Here is a 23,767-nt window from a genome sequence, read left to right on the forward strand (position 1 = left end):
TCTATGTAAAAATGACTCGATTAATGCATCACTTCTACCGGATTTTCACAATATATCAGCTACTACAATGGACAGAGGAACTAACAAGTTCATGTCATCATCTGGGAGGAGGTTACTGGTTTCTCAGTCACAAGCTGGTTGCAAACCTGAGGCCAGCAGGTGTCAGTCAGTTATGGAAGATCTGAAATTTGGTTTGATGACCTCAATATGAGAAGCTACAGACTGATAGGAGGAACCAAAGAGCTCTGTTAAGGTAAAAGCAAATCTTCTGGAGCTGGGATATAATAAATCTGATTTCACATAATGACCGCGGTAGAAGCCATTTGTTTGTTAAAATTTTATGATACATATTTGTTCTATTTGATGTTTGTTGTGAATGACGTATAGTCACAAACAACGAGGTAATTAGTCCAACGTTTAGAAACTACAGCGGCTGTAATGAGCCACAGCAAAGGTAAACAAAGGCAAAATAACCCGAACAGGTGATCAACTCAAAACTACTCTTACCTTTTTACTCTCGCTCTCTTTGTAGTTTAAGCACACCTGTTACCGTGGCAACCACCTGCACCCCGCAAGACGAGCAAAGTTTACGTTGAAAACATAACATTCAGTCCGTTGCGATATCAAATTGGCTGCACAGTGGCGCAGTTGGTAAAGCTGTTGCCTTGCAGCAAGAAGGTCCTGGGTTCGATTCCCGGCCCGGGGTCTTTCTGCATGGAGTTAGCATGTTCTCCCTGTGCATGCGTGGGTTCTCTCCGGGTTTTACGGCTTCCTCCCACAGTCCAAAAACATGACTGTCAGGTTAATTGAGCTCTCTAAAGTCTCCCTAGGTGTGAGTGTGTGTGTGTGAATGGTTGTTTGTCCTGTCTGTTTTCTGTGTTGCCCTGCGACAGACTGGCGACCTGTCCAGGGTGAACCCCGCCTCTCGCCCGGAACGTTAGCTGGGGATAGGCACCAGCAACCTCCTGACCCCATTAGGGACAAAGGGTGATTAGAAAATGGATGGATGGACGATATCAAGTTTCCAGGCTTGATATTTATTTCTCGATTATTAATCAGCGCTTCCCTGGACACAGCGATGGTTGATTGACCAGCTTGTACTTGGTGCTATTGTGGCTAACACGAATAACAGTTTAGTTCAAAGCCTTTTCTGCGAAAATAAAATCTTTAGTGTATGTCAGATACAGTACACATAGCATATTGATCTGTTTAGCCAACGTAAGACTGTGTAGCAGGCAGGCTTCAAGGTGTAGAAGTTGTATCAGTACAGCCATTATGCTGTACTTTTTTTTTCTTCTTTTTTTAAAATTACAAATAATTTACAATTGCAGACAGTAGAATGCTCGAGGTGCTGGGGTAACAAATCCACAGGATTCCATGACAAAAAAAGAAAAATAAAATAAAATAATAAATAAAATAACAGTTTACAAATCAAATTCATCGCTTATGGTAATAAGTTTCATAGCTTTAGAATTGGTGCACATTTTTAAAGAGTCCAAAAAACATCTTACATAAGCTCTAAAAACAGTGAGGTTGGGTTTGTTTTTAGCAAATTTACAGGCATGTATGTGGAACTTAGCCAACAGAATAAGAAAATTGATCATATATTCTTTCCCAGACATACTGTTATTGGAAATACCAAAGAAAACATGTTTATCATTCAAAGGAATAAGTATATTGCATTTCTGACTAAAGAAGATTTTTAAGTCACACCAAAAAATTTTGCTGAATGAGCATTCCCAAAAAAGGTGGATTAAGGTTTCTTGTTCGATGTGACAAAAGGAACAAAGAGGATCAATATTTGGAATATATTTAGTCAGTACCGAATTTACAGGGTAACACCTGTGTAAAATTTTAAGAGACACCTCCCGTTCTTTATTTGAGACAAAAAATTTCCTTGGCAATAACCATGTTTGTTCCCAATCAATATTCGTATAAAGATTGTTCCAATAAAAGATTGAAGCAGGTTTGCTAATAGTATTCCTCTGGATTATTTCTCTAATATGTTTATTTCCAGTTTTAATACTAAGGAATGGTTCCAAATTACCAATAAATAATTCTGGAAATCTGGGATATTGGACATGGGCTCCACCTGAAGTTGATATAAGAAATTTTAAACCTGCTGGAATAGCATCAAAAACAACAGCAAATTCTTTAGGAGTCACAGGGAAGTTAAATCTAGAAAGAAATTCACTATAATTAAACAATTGACCATCCTCATTAAACAATTGTTTTACAGATGGAATATCATTATCCACCCAGTTCTTAAAAAATAGGGATTTATGCTTGAAGCAAATATTTTGGTTATTCCAAATAAGACAGTTATGAGGGGAAAAGTTATGCTTATACACCAATGTCCAGGATAAAAGTAATTGTTTATGGAAGCTAGATAAATTAACAGGGAGCTTTTCTAGTTTGTAGTTGCATCTTAATAAAAAGTCTAGGCCACCCAAAGATTTAAAGACTTGTGTAGGAATCCAATGCCACATTGAATTAGGAGTTTTCAAATATCTTTGGATCCACCTAACTTTGAAAGTAGAATGTAGGGTATTAAAGTCCAGAACATTGAAACCACCTGATCTTAGTTTATTGATCACAACATTCTTCTTAATAAGATGGGGCTTTTTTTCTCCAAATGAAATCAAAGAGCATTTTGTCAATTTTAGTGCAAAGGCTGTTTGGGACATTAAGGGCTGAGCTGGCATAGACAAGACTAGAAAGACCTTCAGTTTTGGCCAGCAGGACTCGACCAGTGATGGTCAGGTCTCTCTGTAACCATAGATTAAATCTTTGTTGACAGAAGGGTATAATTGGATCAAAGTTTTTATTAATTCTTGCTGTTTGCTCTTTAACAATAGTTACCCCAAGATATTTGACTTCAGATTTCACCGGTATTCCTGACAAAGAAAATTCATTACAAGTATTGATTGGAAGAAGCTCACATTTAGATAAATTCAGTTTAAGACCAGAGGCTACAGAAAATGTATTTAGAAGTTTAAGTGCAACATCAATTTGAGACTTATCTTGTAAGAACAAAGTTGTATCATCAGCTAGTTGACTCAATAGTATAGTATTTCCTGCAACTGAGATGCCTTTTAGATCACTATTTAATAAAAGTAGCTAGAATTTGCATAGGGAGAAGAAACAAAAAGGGTGATACAGGGCATCCCTGACGAATTCCACATTCTACACTGTAAAAAAAAACTGTAAAAAAACGGTAAAATGTACAGTAGAAATTTGAAGGAATTTTCCGTTTTTACATTTTACAGGTATTTTTCCTGTATTTTCAATTTGGCGCATTGCATCATGGGAACAAGAACCTGCACGAAGCGCAAAATCTTGTTCTGTAGCCATTCAAAGCTCTCTCTCCAACACTGAATGTGTATCCTGGACCCAGGTTGGACTTAGAAGTTGGAGTAATCGGTTTTTGGCACCTCTGGGGTAATGTAAAGTAAATCAATAAACATTTTTTAAATTAAAAAAACTAAACATATTATTAGTATAGATAATATTTCAGACTGGCGAACCGCTATCTTCTTGTAAATACGGTATAATTTTGCATTCGTTTTACTAAAAATGTTTTTACTCATATTTTTTAAATAGCGTTTTTGGTTCTGAAATGTAAAAGTAAGACGAGGTTATTTGCTAAATAACGGTGACCGCTTTTCTCTTTTTTTTCCCACACTCCACGCCCATTTTTGCATTTATCTCTTGAGGAACTTGCTAGCTTGATTTTTTTCGACCATCTTAATAAGAATGTGTCTCACATAGCCCCCCAAATTATTGATATATATGACAGTCGTCATCTGCTGTGAGTTTTCTTGATTTAGCCTTTGGTGTTATGCGTTTTTTTCTTTTCAATATCCAAACTGTTGATAAATGGCGCGTGAAAGTTAGCAGTTCATGGCGTCATACTGCTTGTGGTTATTCTTAAATGGCCTTTTCTCTTTGAAGCAATCCACCTGTTTGATCACACAACCACCCTTCTTGGCTTCCCAGTACAAACCAGACTGGCAGAGGAATTGTCAAAGAAAGAAAAGACAATAAAGGACTTCCTTGGGTCCAGAGGGGTGGATATTCCAGGAAGTGGTGCTGTCCAGGTGATTAGTGGAATCGCAAAATTCTTCAAGGAGAAACCAGCCCAACTGTTTTGTCAAAATGAGGTAAATTTACACTGTAAACATTTCGTTTTGTCCAAAAATATTAACAATTATTTTTTGTAAACATTAGCTGTTTAGTTCCGTCCATTATTAGAAGATTTACATGCTTTGGTGTTTACATTTCTCTATTTTGTGTATATTTTCTTTTCTCTCCTTAGCTGCTGCATCCAGAGAGTCCTGATCTTGACCTGCCAAGCACCCCATGCATCTTTATAATGGGTGTGTAATTATTATTATTTTGCTTTCCTCAGTCTGTTAAACTTTTGATTCAAAATTCTATATGTACTATGTTTTCTAGAATAACCTTCAAATAATGTTAAAGTTTGCTAATATACATTTTGATGCAATATCATACACATTGTTGGAACTGAATACCAGTGGTCCCCAAAGTCGGTCCTGGAGGCCCGACATCCTGCATGTTTTATTCTCTCCCTGGTGGTAGTAACAACCTTTCAGCAAGTCAATGTTCCTCTTAGGCCTCTAATGAGCCATCATTTGATCCACGTGCGTTAAACCAGGGAGAACTCAAACATGCAGGATGCCGGCCCTTGAGGACCGACTTTGGACACCCATGGATTATACAGTATTTTGAATAAATGTAAGGACAGAGAAAAATATGTTGACAGGTACGTGAAAAAAAGTCATATGAAAATTAATATAATAAAACATTTTCTATATAATTACTGCGCGTATTTAGAACATATTATGGACATGTTCTGGTCACCTGTGGTGGATCTTAAACTCTTGTATTAATGATTTGTTTCTTTAGGTGAACAGCTTTTTAAAGTTGCTGTTGACCAAATGATTGTGAATGACCACATCAAGTCACCCATCGCTGCCCTCAGCTACGCCTTCTCCATGTTTTATGTCTTGAACATAAAATATCCAAAAGACATGTCCCTGACACTGGAATTTATACAAAGGTTGGTATATTTTTGTTGATATTTTGAATTATTTGGTCTGAGCAATAATAATTGATTAATTCTGTGCTTTTGAAACACAGTTCAGAAGCATTGTCTTATTTTCATTGTTTAATTTTCAGTCAATCTTTTTTTCCCCTTTTTTTTTTACAATTTTATCAGTTTCAAGTAACTTCAGTGATTGTTACGGGTTTGCCTTCATTAAAAGAAGTGTACCAACAATTTTGTTGTTTCAGTGATTGTTCATTCAAATTAGTCATAGTTGAGGATTGTCAAGGAGTTATTTGCAACTGTTGAGACAGTCCAGTTGCATGACTGCAACTGGACTGGTGATCAGCTGCAATAATGTAATTTGGACGCATCTGTCTGTTTGTTAAACTCAAGTATCCATTCCCTTTTTTTTTAGAGTCTTTCTGGGCTTAAACCCCAAACGAGGGTCAAAGGCTGAAATGAAGGGGAAGAAGCATCATCACATTCCACCCCGACTGCTCAAGTTTGTAAATGAACTGTATGACTTTGACAGTCCATGGAAAATTTGATTCTTGTAAAAGGTGATGCTTCATAATGTTCTCTGTTATGTTGACAGCAGTTCAGAAAATAGTAGTTGGATGTTGGTCCTTGTTTACACCTGTGATTTTAATCTTGTAATGCAAATTGCAAGATTAAAATTGTATTTTTTTAATGTTAGTGTTGGATTGTGTTAATTAAATTAAACTTAACAAAATTATTAAATTGACTTCAAAGTCTGGACTCAAGAATGAACTTTACATTGACCTTAACAACTTTAAAAATATGTTTGACTGAATATATAATTGAGAATGCAATTTGTAATTATATTGTAATGATGTGTTGATATGGTATTGAAAAACCATGAACTGCAAAATAAAATTTGCAAATGGATTGTTTATGGTTTCATTGTTAACCCATCTGCATGAGCTATTTTAACACTAAATTTCATGGTCTAAATGTCCTTTTGAATAAGAAGTTGAGTTTTGCTTAAATTTATTTTTATTTAAAATGTAGTGCTTTATATTTATTACTTAGTCAATGTCTAACACAGACTTGAATGGTTTGAATGTCAAAAATACAAGTTTATAAGTAACAGAAATGCTTGTGAATATACTACAGATTTACTGGAAAAATACGGAATATTTTAGTTAGGGATTAACAGAAATGCAAGTTAATTAACATTGAAAAACTGTGAAAATACCGTAAAAAAACAGAAAATGTACTGGCTGAAAATTACCAGGATGTTTTCCTGTTTTTTTACGGAATGTTTTAATACATATTGTAAAAAAACGGAAAATTTCAATTCATTATTTACAGAAGTGTTTGTGAATATACAGGACATGTACTGTAAAAATACGGAAAATTTCAATTATGGATTAACAGAAGTGCTGGTAAATTTAACATAAAAAATGCTGTTAAATTACGGAAATCTTATGACCAGAATTTCCGTAAAAAAACAGAAAATGTACTGGCAGAAAATTACCAGGACATTTTCCTGTTTTTTTACGGAACTTTTTTTTATGTGTATTTAAAATCTTTTAGTAGTTCCATGGGGTAATTTTATTGAGCTATTTCCATAAGCATAAAGAGTGCGGATTGATTGTTGAAAATTTTTCCCAAAGCCAAATAAACTGAGGGATTTGAAGATGAATTCATGTTCTATCGAGTCAAATGCCTTTTGGAAATCTAAAAATAAAATAAAGCTGTTAGCTGAGACCATTTCTGGATAATCTAAGATATCAAGAACCAATCTTATATTATCAATAATATGCCTTCCAGCCATAAAGCCATTCTGAGATTCCTCTATAATATCACTAAGAACTGTTTTAATTTTTTTTTGCCAAGCAACTGGCTAAGATTTTGTAATCACTGTTAAGTAAAGAAATAGGACGCCAATTATCCAACATTAATGCATCCTTCTGAGGTTTTGGGATTAGAGTAATTAAACTTTGAGAAAGTGAAGGGGGGAGCCTTTCATTACTAATGCTTTCAATAAATACAGAATATAAAAATGGAGTGAGTTCTTCTGAGAACAACTTATAGAGTTCTGATGTAAGTCCATCTGTACCAGGGGATTTATTTGATTTAAGACTATTAATGGCTTCTTTAATTTCATCGAGTGTGATTGGGGAGTCACATAATATTTTGTTTTGGTCACCAATTGTTTCTATACCACTTAAGGAGCTGAAGAAATAATCATGCTCCTCAGGAGAATGTCTAGACTCATACAATAATTTGTAAAAAGTTTCACATAAATTAGCAATCATTTTGGGGTCATCAATAATTGTGCCATTTGAATTAAGTTCAGTAATACCATTTTTTGTTTGTCTTTGCTTTTCAAGTTTAAAGAAATAACTAGAGTTTTGTTCCCCCTCTTCTAACCATTTGGCCCGTGAACGTATAAAAGCTCCTTTTGCTTTATTAATATAAATTTGATCAAGTTTAAGCTGAAGGGTTTGTAACTTGGCTCTCTGTTGTTCAGATAGATTTTCAGGAATAGTAGAGGATAATGAAATCAACTCAGAGACCAAACTGTTTTCTTCCTTGATGCTATTTTTTATTCTATTTGCCCCAGCTTTACTTAAGATCTTTCTTAATTCATATTTTAAAAGCTCCCAGTAACGTCCATAAGCATTTTCAGATTGTGCTAGTTTTATGTACTCTCCAATTTTGTTTTTAATTGTTAAACAGACAAACTTGTCGTTAAGAAGGGAGTTATTCATCTTCCAATATGCAGGGTTCCTTTTGGTAGTTCTATCAGGGGAAATACAAACCTGTAACAAAATGCCTTTATGATCAGTAAGGGGTGCTTGAATAATCTCAGCTTTGCAGTATGAATTTTGTAAGGAGTCAGATATTAGCCAAAAATCAATTCTTGAGTGTTGCGAACCAGCTTTGTTTTTCCATGTAAAGCTTTTTGTGTTTGGATTATTTAGCCTCCAAATATCTATTAAATTATGCTCATTCATAAAGTTAACAATCTGAGAATTTATTCTTCGCCTGCTAGGCCATCGGTCAACCTCATCATTTACAGTAATGTTGAAATCTCCTCCTAAAATTATCTTTATATCATAAAATTTTTTAACAAGAGTATCAATACTAGAGTTCAAAGTTTCAAACAGTATGAAATTTTCCTTGGCGTCGTTATAACCATAAATGTTACCAATAAGAAAGAAAGAATGATCACATTTGATAACTGTGAGAATAAAGTGTCCAGCTGGGTCGGTTTCGGTGAAGATGCTGCTGCTATTAAATTTGTGTTTCAAAGTTAATGTACCTGCTGCACGGTGAGTTCCATGGGCCATCCACAAGCCTTCTCCCCACTGAGTTTTCCAAAGTTTATAGTCACTATCAATGGAATGAGTCTCTTGAAGCAAACAAAAATCAGCACCACAATTTTTTGCAAATAGAAATAAAGCTTTTCTTTTAGTGATATCCCTCAGCCCTCGAGCATTAACTGAGAACAACTTTAACATAGTAAAACAAAAAACAAACAAGATAAGTGTCTGAGTTTTAGTCGAACTTAAATGGGAACGTAGAACTTTCCCTCCATAACAGGTTGAATGGGATCCGACGAAACAGTTATTCAATTTCCTTGCCGTCCACAAAAGCTCGTCCTCCAACAAAGTATGCGATCTTCTTATCCTTGCGGGCTTGTTGGATTATTGGCCACAGCCGGCTCCGTTTCTCGCGGTCTTCCACCGAAAGATCTTCTTTGAACAGAAGATTTCTTTGCTTCAAGTAGCCAGAATTCTTTGCCATTTTCCAGATCATGTTGCGGAAATGCTGCATAGAGAATTGGATGACGATATCTCGAGGGTGAGGTTTGTTTGGATGTTTTCTGCCAAGCCGATATACTGAATCAATAACCTCCAGAAGCTTCTCTTTGTAGTTTGGGATTATATTCTGACATACCTCCACCACCTTGAGCCTCACATCCTCCGTCTCTTCTTCGGGCATGCCGCGGAGCCGCAGATTCCACCACTTCTTCTCGCGTGTTAGCTCCAGCACTTTGTTTTCCAATGCTTGAATCTTTTCCTCGGCTTTGCTCACTCGGCTGACCGTGGCCTGCGGTCTGCTTTTAATATCTTGTATGTCAGCTGAGAGAAAATTAATGGTAGACTTCAAGTCATCGATGGATTTCCCAAGAGATTTCCCTTGCTCCTCGATAGCTAGCTTTAGCACCGCTATTATGTTCTCTGCTGTGGCTTGCTCCATTTTACCTTTCTTAGCAGACGGTGACTTCGTAGGAGTAAGTACTAGAAGACCTTCAGTTTTGCGTTTTGTTGTAGAGGTTGAAGACATTACAAAAATATCTGTTCCGACAGGAGAAGAATGAAGTTGGAAGAAAGTTCCGAATAACGTCTAAACGCTAGCCGCCATCTTTTACCAGCCCCCATTATGATTGATTTTTTTTTATTACAGACTCAGAGTCCAGATTACATACAAAGAGAAAACAAAGACAATAAAAGAATAAAAAGTACAAAAAAATAAACAATACAAACACATGACTTCTAGCCTTACAAAAGGCAATCATACCAGTGTCTCCAGAGTACAGATGAGTACTTTATTGCACTATATTTAACATTTGCCAACAGTAGTATAATTTTATTATTAGACTCATTTAAGCGACAAATAAATCTATACATAAGTTTTCTCAAGACAGCCATCAAAGTGCTGACTCGGGCAGATACAAACAGTTCACTGGCACTGGACCATCTGGGTTTATTTAATAAAAGTCTAAGTGCATCATTGTAAGCCACCTTCAATTTTTGAAGACTGGCTTTTTTAAAATTGCACCACAAATGTGCAGTATACAGTGATGTACAATATGATCTAAACAAGTTCAGCTTCACTTCATCCGAACAGAATCCAAATTTACGGACAAGAATATTTGCCTGAGCGTATAACATTCGAACCTGACGGTAAATGTCCTCATCATCAGACAGACAATCTGTCAACATATGACCAAGATATTTCACTTTAGTTGAGACTTTCAATAAAGACCCAGACAGTTTGAAATGTGGAAATAGTCTATTTTTGTCCTCCTTAGTGCGACAGATCAAGATGGTGCTTTTTGAAGGATTGAACTTAACATCATGTAACTCACCATATGCTGAACAGACATTAAGCAGCTCCTGAAGACCAGCTGAACTTGGGCTAAAAACCACTAGGTCATCAGCATACATTAAATGATTAATAATAGTATCACCAGCCATGCAGCCGGTTCTACACAGGTTTAGCTGCTTAGAAAGATCATTCATATAAAAGTTAAACAAAATAGGAGATAAAATGCTTCCTTGTCTGACTCCATTGCTGACATGAAAGGATGCAGACATACAGTTGTCCCATTTCACCTGCATAGTTTGATTAGCATACCAGTAGGACAGACATCTTACTATATACTTAGGTACACCAGCTTGGCACAATTTTAAAAATAGTTTTCTATGATTAACACGATCAAAAGCCTTGGTGGCGTCTAAAAAACACAGAAAAACTGTAGAATTTTTGCTGTTATAATTTTTCAGTAATTCTTTTAGTCCATATATACACATATCAGTGCCATGTTTGGGCTTGAACCCAAATTGATTTTCAGTAGACATTACTATCTTTGCAAATTTTGGCAGAAGAATAAGTTCAAAGACTTTAGACAGTGTATTAGCTATAGGTCTGTAATTATCAGAGCTGCCAATTTTACCAGCTTTGTTTTTAATCACAGGAAGTAAAAGAACATTCATCAAGGATTCAGGAATAAAACCATGCATAATAAAACCAGTGAAACACAAGGCAAGCAGAGGGACAACTCTTGAACTGGCAAATTTGAGATGTTCAGCTGAAATAAGATCCATTCCTATAGATTTATTTACAGACAGTTCTTTAATTGCTTGATAGACCTCGTGTGTTTTGATAGTTTCTACAGTGCTAACTTTGTCAACCTGGAAGGGTTCACTCTGTACACAGGTGAATAACTTGCTGTAGTGGTGTTGCCAAAAATCTACAATCATATTCACCCCAGAAACACCATCAACAGTGTAAGGGAGAGAGGATTTATTGTTATTGATAGTTTTGACCTCTTTCCAAAAGGTTTTTGTATCCTTTCCTAAAAACTTTTTTGCCAAGGAATCAGCCCTCATGGTTTGCTCATTCTGTTTAATGAAGCGTAGTGCATATTTGTATTTTGAAGTGGACAGCTTTTTCTGCTCAAATATAGGGCCCTGTCTAGGTTTACCTGCTAGAGCCCAATATTTAGTAACCAGGGCTTCATGGTGGAATTTAGACACATATGTGTTCCAACCTGGTCTATTTTTAATCTTTACATTACTCTTATTATAAGGCAGACTGGCTCCCATAAGCGCTTCAATTATGTCAAAATATAAGCTAGTTATATTGATCCTATGTTCAATTTTAGAGCAGTTACAGTCTGTGCAAGTAACTGCCTCTCTCGGTAAGTTAATGGAAGATAACAGTTGATCAGTTTGGGCATAGTAAGAGGCTCTTTGTTTATTAGATAAAGAAGACCAGTCTATTTGCATCTGTTTTTGAACACTGTTCTTATTTACAGTTGCAGGTATATGATCAAATCTAATTGATACCTCGAAAGGGATGTGATCAACAGTGGACACATTATATAAGATATTAATATATATCAAAGCAGCATGAGCATCTGCTGTAGTAATACAATGGTCCAACCAAGATGTAGTATGCCAGGCTTCACTTATATAAGTGTAACTTGCAGCTGGCAAAAGTTCTTTACTTGACAATATTAAATTAAAGTCTGTACAAAAATGAATCAGGTGTTTAGCAAACAGCGAGTTTTTATCTGAGATGTCTGCATTCATGTCACCCAGGACATAGATACTTTTTGACTTCTCATTTTGCATAAAAGAGCTAATATAAGCAAGTTTACTAAGGTATTCTTCTTCGTTATGATGACATTCATATGGAGCATAGACATTTAAAATAATAAATTCTTTGTCATGCTGTTTCACGTGTACTGCAATACACCAGTCCACACCTAATCTCATGACATTTATCACTGAGTCCAGGCTTTTTTTCCATAATATAGCCACCCCTCCTGGTATCCTTCCTCTTTTAATTCCCAAACTGAGGTCAGTAGTAGATTCTCCAGCACCCAGGAAACTATCATTGATAGAGTTTAGACCTTTTAAATCCTGTTTGGCTAAAAAAGTTTCTTGCAAGCACAAGATGTCGCAATGTAGCAACAACTGGTCGACAACCAAACGGCGAGCTTTATCGTCTGCACTCTGCCCTAAGCGCAGGCCACGACAGTTGTAAGAGATGACTTTAATGTCCATTTTTTTTTTTCTTTTTTTTTTTCTTTTATGACTTTGTGCTCACCCCAGCAGTAGGCGCGCATTTGTCCATGGAAGAAAGGGCAGCATTTGCGCCGATAATGGTTTCTTGTGCTCGTAAAAACCTTCTCACAATGGTTCCCTCAGGCCAAAGCTCTGGGTTGTACATGACAGCCACCTCACTACATTCGGCAGAAACCTTGAATGAGGCGTACCGGGTATTAGCAGTAGTGAGTCTCTGGCATGTCACATTTTGCCCAAGTTTGGCTTTAAGATAAGCACATAGTGTTTCCGCATCCAGGTCAGGTGAAAATTTAGAGGCAAAAACACTCACCAGTTTGGTTTTCACCATTTTGATGTTCCCTGCGGCTCCAGTACCAACAATGGTCTGTCCAGCTTTCCTGCGTCCCAGTGAAGGGCCAGAGCGAGTCGTCGTCGTCTTCACCGAGGGATCTTTGGGCTGTCGATGGTGCCGTTTCACGACCTGGCTCCACTTCGGAGATCCCGGAGATGGCGTAGATTCTCCGGTACACAACGCTGGAGTATCTTCCTTTGCAATTGATAGCGAATCCCCCTCCAGATCTTGAAGACGGCGTTCCATATCCAGGGCGGTGTTCAGATCCATATGCGCCCTACCCATTTTCTTCAACGGTACCGATCGGATTCCGCATCCTTGATCGGTATGTTCTAGAGCAGACACCCGGCTTCGCAGATCCGTCATAACATCGTGAAGACCTTCACTTACTTCAGCCTGAGTTTGAAGTGTTTGCTTCATGGCAGATACTGAAACGTGGAGCTGTTCCATTTTGCGTAGCAAGCCGCAGACATCCATGTTGGAAAAAGTCACAGGAGGCAACTCGTCCAAGTAATGGGACACAAATCTGGGAATTTTATCCCCGCATTCGTTAAGCACTTTGAGGCATGCCTTCACATTGTTGATATCCTTTTGTGCTCCTTTATACGAGACGTTACGCTGAGAAGAGGTACAGAGCTCATACAGCGTCTTCTTTGATGTTTCTATCCAGTCTGAGTCAAAGGTGTTGACAGCTAACAAAACAATCTCATCCTGGCTTAGAGTCTTTAGTTTAATAGAAAGAAAGTGTAAAAATTCGTCCTCTACGATAATTTTATCCTCAATAGTTTTATATATGCATGGATTTAAGCGAGCTCTAGAAACCGCCGGAGATTTGGAAGAGCGCGCTCCAGTCACATCAGCCATGTCAGCTGCAACCAGCTGCTTATTAAATGCTATGTTAAGACTTGTTGTTTTCAAAAGGTGTTGTTATCTGACAAAGAAGCTGCTTCTCCTGATTTACTACGATGTCAAGGGAATCAGCGACACAACATGCAGAGTAGAAAGATTTGACGGTCTCTCCTCTGTGATTACGCTGCAGCCGTTACGTCCTCAGGGGTACGGTGCGTGTTGGCGTGTGCGCATGTGATTGTTTGTTGCTGTACTTAGCTAACGGGAAGCGTGTGTTTGTGAGACGGCTACCCACGTGACCACGTAAAATGGACATCAGCCAATGAAAAGCGGCCCCTGTGGTAAGGTCCATAATTCAGCTCAGTGAGTGACAACTTTTTTTCATAGCAGATGCAAAATGTGTCTCTGTACAACTAGCTTTGCTAACATCACGTCCACAGAGCTCACCTTTCTTTAAGCTTCCTTTCCAAGTGACGCTAAAAGTTGGACGAAGCGCTGTTGAATTTACATGTCGCCAAATCTTATGATTTACGTAGCGGGATTATATTTCTGACGATTAGACAGACACTTTCTCCTGCTCAGAGGAAACCACTGCGCATGTCTTGGAGCTCCGCGTGCGAGTGAAAGGAGGCCGCGATGGGTAACAACAGACCACGTAATTAGTAAGTCACGTAATTAGTAAGTGACGTTACTGCTTGGATTTTACAGCACCACGTTAAGTCCCCGAACTTCACATTTTAACGGGAAAAAAAGTGCATAGAGACTTGGATGTAACGAGTAACGCGACGGTTTTGTAGAAATGTAGTGAAGTAGAAAGTACAGATACTTACTGTAAAATGTAGTGGAGTAAGAGTCAAAAGTATCCATTATTACATCTACTTAAGTAAAGTACAGATACACGAAAATTGTACTTAAGTACAGTAACAAAGTACTCGTACTTCGTTACTTCCCCCCACTGTATATACATCTTTTCTGCCACTGTCAACTTTTCAGTTTCTACCAAGTCCGAAAACAAAACAGAGGGTTTTAGATTTCCCTAGAAATATTGCTAAAATTTTGTTAAACCCCGTTCTCTTGAACCCAGTGCTGTGTATCGTTTGACCCCATTTCGTTTTCGAAAAGGCTGTCCTTATTGTAATTTTACAATTTTTACAAGCTGAAAATAAGCCTCACGTCGGCAGTCCTACTGATATGCACGAACAGCTTCTACATTTTTCTGAGGTGCAAAAATCATTAAAATTTTACTGTAACGTCGTTTTTATCTTTACGGTGCAATCCCGTAACTTTCCCATTCCCATTTCCGTTGCACGGTTGACGGAATTAGTCCGTGGTTGTTTTTTTTTTGTTTTTTTTGTTTGTTTGTTTGTTTTCAGCTTTCCCAAAGTGATTCCAGCTTTGGCGCCTCTGTTTCACATGGTCCTGAGCAAAGGCTAGAGCTTAGTTAGGGTTGCTTTGAGTGCTGCTTTAGTTGTACTTGGCATCACGTACGTATACGGCTAAGGCCGTCTATCGCAACCAAACAGAACTTGTGGAGTCCCAATCTTGCTGCCTCATATTGACCTCATTGATAACAGACACAGCTGCTTTGTGAGGCCAACAATATGACGCATTGTAAACATGGCTAGCTATAAAAGGTGGCCGCTTTGTTTTCTGGAGGCTGCTTTGTTGTACATTGTGTCGGGGCCGGGAACGAGAGGCTCTCACACTGACTGACACAGTTCATATGCAGATTGCAAGAACAGAATGTATGACTGTCAGTACATTGAGAGCGACGTTGGATCTCTCTGTGAAAAAAGAGCTATATTTAGCTTAACTTGCATGTCTCTTAAGTTATTGTTGGCCTTGATTATCGAGCAGCAGAAATTAAAAATAGCAATAATGCTGTCTATCGTTCTGCTGTATACTTCTTATTTACATAAAGTAACACTTGTTCAGCTTTATCTTTTCTACAATTGCATTGATGTACAGTATTTCTGGGTTGTTTTTTTTCATCTTATGCAAGAGTTTAAGAAAGTACATAACTATTTCCAGCAGAGGAATAAAAAAAAATATGGTTTTACCTGCCTTTGCTACAGTGTTAATTTCTGATTTTGTCACTGTTTATACAAGATTTTTTTTCCATAAAGTTTCAAGGGATATGATGATGTATGTGGAAAAAAGAAGGTTTTAGAGTCAACTGATATTTTTTTTCTTGTACAGACACTTTTTAGCTTTTTAGGTAGGAAAATTTTGCGTAAGTCAGCACATTGCATGGTTTTAACTCAGACAAAAATTAATGTGTTTCAAAAACGAAATGTTAATCCTTCCAGGAATGTTATAGATATGTGTATGCCAAAAGTACAGAGTATATTAAAAGTATTCACTTGTCTGCCTTCATACATATGAAGTGGAGTGACATCCCTTTCTTAATCCATGTGGTTTATCATGTCAGCCCACTCTTATTCTTGTACTGAACTGTTTTGGAAAGCCTTTCTGGAATGTTTTGGGGGATGTTTACGGGAGTTTTCGAGCATTCTAGGCATGTTTTTGAGGTCAGACACTGATGTTGGACAAGAAAAAGGCTACCTTGACCTTCAGCTCTAGTTCATCCCACCATAGGTTCAAAGTCAGGACTTTGTGCAGTTAACACCGGACTTGCTCGTTCATATTCTTATGAGCCTTGGTTTGCACATTAAAACAGAGGTCTGGTCAAAGCAAGAAGACACCATCAACAAATGGCCTCCACTTTCATACGATAGTTCAAAAGTGACCTGAAGCATTGATTTTTCTTTTCAATAAAACTAAGAGACGAACCCAAACATCCATCCACCATAATACCCTCTGCAACAAACATTACACCCGACACGATTCACACAGGCAAGTGGCTTAAGTTAACATAAGAGGAGGTAACAAATTGTTTGGATTATTTTCAATGGATCCAAATTTACAGCTATTTAAGGTTTTTTTTTCTGTTCAAGTAAAACCAATGCAATCAGAAATAATCACTGAAGTCTAACCAAAAAACTCAATTTAAATTGATGAAGTAAGTTGTTATTTTTACTTAATCTAAGTTATTGTAAATCATTGATTTTTATTAAAATGTAACATTGTTTTTTCGACTACCTTTGACTCTTGATATGTCATTCGAATTGACATAAGGTAGAATAAATGTTTAAGTCAGTTTATGTCTTCTTCAACAGTTTAATACACAGCGGCAGGAAAAAAATAGATATATTGAAGTACTCTTATTTTTTTTACTGTCTTTTGGTCAAATTTGACATTATTTTCAAGGTCCAGTCTTTTACAGTCTTGCAGGATTTCTCTGTAGCTGGTTTAAACGTTTTCCTCCGCAAGTGAAAGATTCTGTCATTTCTTTGGTGGGAATTGTTTCCTATTAAATAGACAGGAATGTCTAAGCCTTAGAATCATTTTTATACCTTATAATTTCATTTTTGATGTTGAGATAGTAGGAGACAGAGAAAACTGGGACACTGTAGCTGGAAACTTTAAGCTAAAGTATGAAACTTTTTATAAAAAATATATTTTTTAAATTTTTTTGCCAGGTTGTGACAGTGTGCAATGAGTCAGATAATTTGTGGGGGGAATATTGAGCTCCTCCGCTTTCTGCCAGCGTTAAGTAGAAACAACCAATCGGAGCCAAGAGGAGGGGCTTAGGGCTGTCAATCATGCTTGTATATGCGCTGCTCACAGCCTTCCTTTTTCCTCTGCAGCTTCTTCCTGATAGTCTGCAAAGAATGCTAAAGCTAGTTAGCATGGCCGCAGATGACGCTGGATAAACAGTTTTCTTTGAACGATGGGTTGTTTCTCTTCCATTAGCAGATTGAGCAGCATGTACACGAGTGTGATTCACTGCGCCAAGACCTTCTTCCTGGCTCTGATTGGTTGTTTTTGACTGGGAGCTGTGCATTTCTGTGGACCACAATAGTAGCTCAGGGAGGAGGTGGAGAAGATCGAGCTTCTCATAGGTTATCTGTCACATATTATAACTGTGACGCCACAGTGACAGTTTTAACAAGTATGTAATAAACATGTATATATTTGTTTTTATGAAAGAAGATCATTCAAAACTGAAGATAATCCATAAATTGTTTTAACTCCTTCAACCACCTGGGTCCAGAGGTGGGTAGAGTACCCAAAAAATTGTACCAAAGTAAAAGTAAAAAGTAGCCATCCAAGAAATTACTCAAGTAAGAGTAAAACAAGTTTTTGGCTAAAAGTACTGATCAATCATTTAACACTGGAAAATATAAGGCTAAGTGGAAATTTTGGTATTTTAAAGACCAAAACGACAATAATTCATACAAGTAACAAAAACATAACAAAATCAGGCAAAATAACATTTTCATTCAATATATAAAACTTTTGAAACTTCAACAGAAACTGCAGGTGTGTGTTTGTGTCTGGTAAATTTGTTGTTTAAATGTTTGTTTTTCATTCAGTGGGTAGAGAATCCAGAAGTTTTACTTCTAAGTAAAAGTAGCAATACTTTATGATAAAGTTTCTCAAGTAGAAGAGAACAGTACAACATAGCAAAAATACTCCTCAAAAAGTACATTTTAAAAAAAACAAACAACAAAGTTTCTGAAGTAAATGTAATTGAGTACTAGTTACTACCCAACTCTGCCTGGGTCCGTATTAATTATGTATTTATCTTGGTGTTAACATTACATAATCTTCATTGTCTGTCTTCTGCAACTTTCCTCACGAGTTCACTGAGGCGTCTTGATGTGACTTCCTGCTGCCACTCCTTCCAGGATTGCCCAATCGGCTTTCCCCGATTCTTCACGTACATACATTAGTGGAGTTCCTCAGTGGGATGAAGCCAGAGCTGCGTACTTTAATCACAGCGTTCAGTCCTGGCCCCTGATCATTCCTGAGAGCCCGAGCCAGCTGCCCTCTGCTGATGTTGTCTTTCTCTCCCAGCATCTCTTTGTGGACGGTAGGGCTCAAGTTTATAACCTAGTTGTGTTTCTTTCGGCCGTCTTTTATGGATGTGCAGTGTGGTGTGTGTGATGTGTGTCCCTGGGCGTTTTGGAGTTTCCATGGGCTCCTGTATGTGAAGCAGGCGTAGTGTTTGCATGTGGTGGAGGTTTTTTTTTATTTATGCGTGTGACCCTGAATGGTGGCTATATTTGGCCCCTTTCCTTTGCTCCTGCTGAAATGCTTTTTTTTGTTGTTTGTTTTTTATGACCCCTTTATAGAGTCAGATTAAGCAGGACATGCTAACCAACCACTGTGCATGATTTACAGCCTCAATACAACATTCTGTTCAGCTGACATTAAACTTTTTCCTCTTAATATGAAGCATGGTTTGATACTGATCCCTTTTGGTGGTCTTGGAGATGTTGGATCCAGTATTTTTGGGTGTTGGGACCTCCATTGATGTGCCTTGTTCTTGTCCTTGTTTCTGTCTAATTTAGTCCGAATCGTAATCTTAACATTTGGGATAAAAGATTTTTTTAGCATTGAGTTTGGATTATTTATAGTTTGGCTGATGAAGTGTAATTTTTTTTCTCTTGGCTTATTAGCTTTGTGCAATCTGTGTCCGTCCTTTTGAAAGTCTACTGAGACTAAAAATGATTAAGACTTCAGCCATGAAGTCCCAATCAGAGCTGAAGTGACGGGTTGTGGTCGAGACATTTTGTAGAGATCACCGTTACCGGAACATACGAGATTCTTACAAAATTCAGACGTCTAATTGTTAATATTTGCCACATTTTCACAGTACAAACACATTTAAAACTAAAACAGTGTGCACTGCTTTTATTTAAAATTAGAAAGCAACAGTTATTCCAGTTGCTGCTAAAATATTTTCACAAACAAATGATTATCAGTGTTATGTCATCTATGACATTTGTTCAGATCTATTTAATTTAACTTGGAATTGGATGAGCACCGGTTGGGTTTTGTTTTCAGGCAGAGCGACTGTGATGTCATTTATTTATTTTTTTGAAGTTTCACTTTGGTCTTTGGCTGCGTTTTCACTCTTCTGACCATTTTCAGACTAAATGTTTTGAATGGCTTGTCTAAACTTGACTCTTAACTTATGAATCTATGAGCTAAAAACAAAAAGTTCTCTAAACTTCCGATATGAACGTGTGATAATCAGTAAGTTATACCTCACATAATAACACTTTAATACACCCTACATAAACTCGCAGTTCAAGGCTGCTTATAAAGATGATCCAAAAAAAGAACACAATAAATTAGCTGTGCACTTGATTTTTTTTTTTTTTACCATATAATATTTCTTTTTATGTTTTTTGTAATTTATTTAAAAATGTATCAAGTTTTTCACTAACTCGATTACATACATATTGCTATTTTTATCTGCATTAATCCATGAGGAGTTTTTTGTATTATTATTATTATTATTTATTTATTTATTTATTTCAGAAATGAGGCACAATTCAGAAAACCTGGTGAGGCAAGAGAACGTTGATGGGCTGGAGATTATGCCAAATTAATAATGCAGATTCAAAAAACTTTTATAGATCTGATCATGTTTTAAGGAGACAGTTTCATTGACATGAAAGGCCTTTTTCACAAGCTTTTATTTCGCTGCTCTAACTGAAATGAATTGACAGATGGGACAGTGAAGCTGGCGTTGTATTCGGAGCTTGAGTAAAGGGCCATTTCGCTGTTTTTGAAGCTCAGCTCTGGTTGTTCTTATGTGATTATATGCGACTAAAGAAAATGTAATTTTAAAGCCTTCTGTGCTGTTTTTTCTTTTTTTTAAGCCTTTATTAGACTTCAACTTTTTTTTTGGTTTGTTTTCCAAAATGGATTAAAGGTTTTAGATTGTGTTTGGAAGAATTTGCATTTAGTTTTAAATAATCCAGGTCAGTTTTGAGAACTTTAGAGCTTACTCTTGATTGAAGGCAGTCCGCATTTCATTTACTGAAGATTAAATCCTAATGCTAACTTCATTTTTGTACAACAGAAGCAAAAACTGAATGGAGGAAAATAAATTTATAAAGACTTTTTGATGTTTGGTGTTTCACCTGAGAAAAAACAAAACAAAAGAATTTCAATTACTATATTTAATCTTTAGTTGCAAAAAAAACCACCCCCAAAAAACTTTTCCAATCTTAAAACAACAAACAAACGTGACAGTGTCTTTTTTCTGCTTTAGTTTAATCAAACAGTTAGCCTTAATTTTTTTTCACGAGTTTTTTGTAGTTTTTTTTCCCACTAAAACCTCATGAAAGGAGATTTCGGACAGGCTGGGACTGTAAATAATGTTTTGTTGGAACATAAATATTTTCCGCCACCTGCCCTCAAATCCGGGATCAGAGCCGTTTTCCCTCTTTGGCCGTCTTACCGCCGTCTGAACGTTTCCCTAACAGTTAATCTCTGAACACAAAAGGCCACTTTGTCGTGCCAGCTGCTTTGCTACAGTATGCAAATATCTCACTACATGCTTTCGAAATTCTTTGCATCCGCTGTCATTGATTTATATTTTGTTTTAGTTAAAATTCTTTTAGACGTTTTAAGACATTTGGATTTACACACAAACCCCCTCGCCCCCAACCAAACAAACATTGGTGCCATGTTAGATTTGTTTTACAGATCCCGGATAAAGATGGATCTGAATATTCACAAAAGGGGAGGGAACGTTACTAAAAAGTGTCTCCTTTTCCCCTCCACCCCACATCTCCTACCCATCTCCTCCCTCCTCCTACCCCTCTCTGCCTGTCACGTGTTCTTTTCACAGCTTAGAAAAGTTTCTGGATTAAGGCAGAATTGACACAAAGCGGCAACGCCACTCCAAGCAACACTTGCGAGCGGCACAGAAGCGGTGGAGGGAAACCGAGACGGAGAGAGAGAGCGAGCGAGCGAGCCCGACGCGACGGGGTGAAGGCAACAACCCGGGGGCCCCTCAGAAGACGCCGAGAGCTCTGGTAGCCAGAAGGCGGACGAGTCCATTCCAGGCAGTGAGTGAGAAAGCAGCAGAGAGGCAGAGGATCTTTGCCGACGAGGTCCCGAAGGATGGAAGAGAAGCCGCTCTCTGGGATCCTGGTGAGTTCTCCTCTCGCGCGGCGACACTCAGAACTTTGGAAGCACAAAAGGCAGAGGGATGCTGGGCCGCGTCTCGGCGGCGTCACGCTGCCGAGATGCAGCTGCTGGACCACCACTTGAGTTGCTCTCTGCTTCCCTTTTTTCAGACCTTTCTGTTTAGTTGTGATATTTGGATACTTTTGACACATATTTCAAACTTTTCATACACTTGTTAGACCTCTAGAGACTTTCTGAAATCATTCTGCTGCCATTTTCTCTTTTTTTGTTTTTTTTTCCCCCACCAGAGGACTGATTAGTAATTTCTTGTTCCTGCTCATCCTGAGGTGTTTAAGAGTCAAAAAAGCTTGTTTCAATTCAAAGAAGAAAAGTTTTCCTAGGTCGTTGTTCTTGTTCCCTTCATATCGGATATTTCTCTTTTTTTGAGAGAGCGAGCGAGAGAGAGGAGGCGAGAGCCTGATAAGACATTGGGCCAAGAGGTAAATGTGTCGGTATTGGGCCTGCTCTGAAGCAGAGCGTCAGTAATGTGGCATCATTGACAGTCAGGTCACTTCTCCCTCCACCTCTCCCTTCGGTCCAAGTCCTCCAGTCAGTCTTAAGACGGCGATAAACACAAACCCAGACTTCCAGCTCTCCTCTCTGACGTTCTTGCTTGTTTGAACCGTTGCCTTTCTCCCCCGGTGACACTTTTCCAACCAACTCTGTTGCGTCCTTTTCAGATGTCCGTCTGCGTTGAGGTGCGGACCGACCGTTCCAACCTATCTGTCTCGCCTGCTCTCTCCCATCCTGCTCTCTGTTGTGGGGTGAAGATTAGACTTTTTTTTTTTTCCACAACTTTTTTGTATGTGTGTTGTCGCTGTCATGTTTCCATTTTAGTCTCAGAAAAGCCAGTCAGTGCTTTGACTTGTGAGCCACAGCAGGAGAAGCGCTGGCATTCATACAGAATGGAGATATGAAGAGGTTTTAATACATGCGTTTGAATTGAAAGTGCTGGCAGTCCTCAGGGATCACTTTTAGGAGCAGTGAGATGAAGCAGTTATTCGTTACGATTGACAATTTTAGAAAATGGTCTCATGGACGCTCCATATTCCACGGCATATGGAGTGTGAAATAATCATAATTTAGCTAATCAACATTGATTTAAGGAGTTCTGGAAGATTTTGCTTTCGATTTTACTTGTTTCAATAAAGTTTATTAACTTTGCAAAAATGATCCACCAATCAGAAAGCCTTGACTTTGACCATCCGATAACAAGCCAAGTTGATTTCTCTTTACGAAATATAACAAAAAAAGTCATAAATACGGTATGCAAAATAACTGCTGCCAGCATTTATTCATTCCTTATTTTGGGCAGCAGGAGGGAGAGAATAGTTGCTGTTAAAGTTTTGATATGTTTTGTAAAAGCAAACTGTTCATGGAGAGCAGCATCTTTTATTAGCAGTTAGCATGGCTAGCGTGAGTTGCATATGCGTATTCCTTGAAAACGTAGACCCCTTACTTTAAGAGTTAGAGTTCTAAAAACTCATCCATGCGTTTATCTTCAGTCGTATTGATTATTGTAACGGCGTCTTCACAGGTCTGTCCAACAAATCAATCAAACAGCTGCAGCTGATCTAGAATGCTGCTGCTGGCATTCTCACTAAAACCAGGAAGATAGAGCACATAACACCAGTTTTAAAGTCCCTCCACTGGCTCCCTGTAGCTCAAAGAATAGACTTTAAAATACTGTTGTTAGTTTATAAATCACTGAATGGTTTAGCACCACAATACATTAAAGATCTGCTGTTGTTGTATCAACCTTCCAGAACTCTCAGGTCTTCCGGTTCTGGTTCTGCTCTGCATCCCCAGAACCAGAACCAAACGAGGAGAAGCAGCATTTAGCATCTATGCACCAAAAATCTGGAACAAACTTCTAGAAAGCTAGGGCTGAAACACTGACTTCCTTTAAATCTCAACTAAAAACCCACTTGTTTAGAGTTGTATTTGAAACGTAATCAATTGCAAATTTATTGACGGAACCTGACTTGATGTTCTGTTTTGATTGTTGATTCTATGTTGCATTGTGTTTTTGTGTTTGATTTGATGTAAAGCACTTTGAAATGCTTTGCTGCTGAAATGTGCTATACAAATAAAATTTGATTG

The 23,767-nt window shown here is 37.7% G+C and overlaps 1 protein-coding gene across 4 annotated transcripts in view; it reads left to right on the top strand.

Annotated features, from left to right (window-relative positions):
• Positions 1-23,767, top strand: part of slc6a9 (solute carrier family 6 member 9) — a 92,643-nt gene that overhangs the window by 6,151 nt on the left and 62,725 nt on the right. For 2 of the 4 annotated variants that reach the window (XM_044133943.1, XM_044133944.1), the window contains one exon: positions 21,324-21,628. In XM_044133943.1, coding sequence (XP_043989878.1) covers positions 21,599-21,628 — 30 coding nt within the window. In that variant the 5' untranslated portion in view covers positions 21,324-21,598. Of the gene's footprint in view, positions 1-8,824; positions 8,909-18,399; positions 18,546-21,323; positions 21,629-23,767 lie in introns of those variants that run through there. The other 2 variants (XM_044133946.1, XM_044133945.1) reach the window with 2 other exon arrangements.

The sequence above is a fragment of the Gambusia affinis genome, linkage group LG12, assembly GCF_019740435.1.
Source record: "Gambusia affinis linkage group LG12, SWU_Gaff_1.0, whole genome shotgun sequence".
In the NCBI taxonomy this organism is placed as follows: domain Eukaryota; kingdom Metazoa; phylum Chordata; class Actinopteri; order Cyprinodontiformes; family Poeciliidae; genus Gambusia; species Gambusia affinis.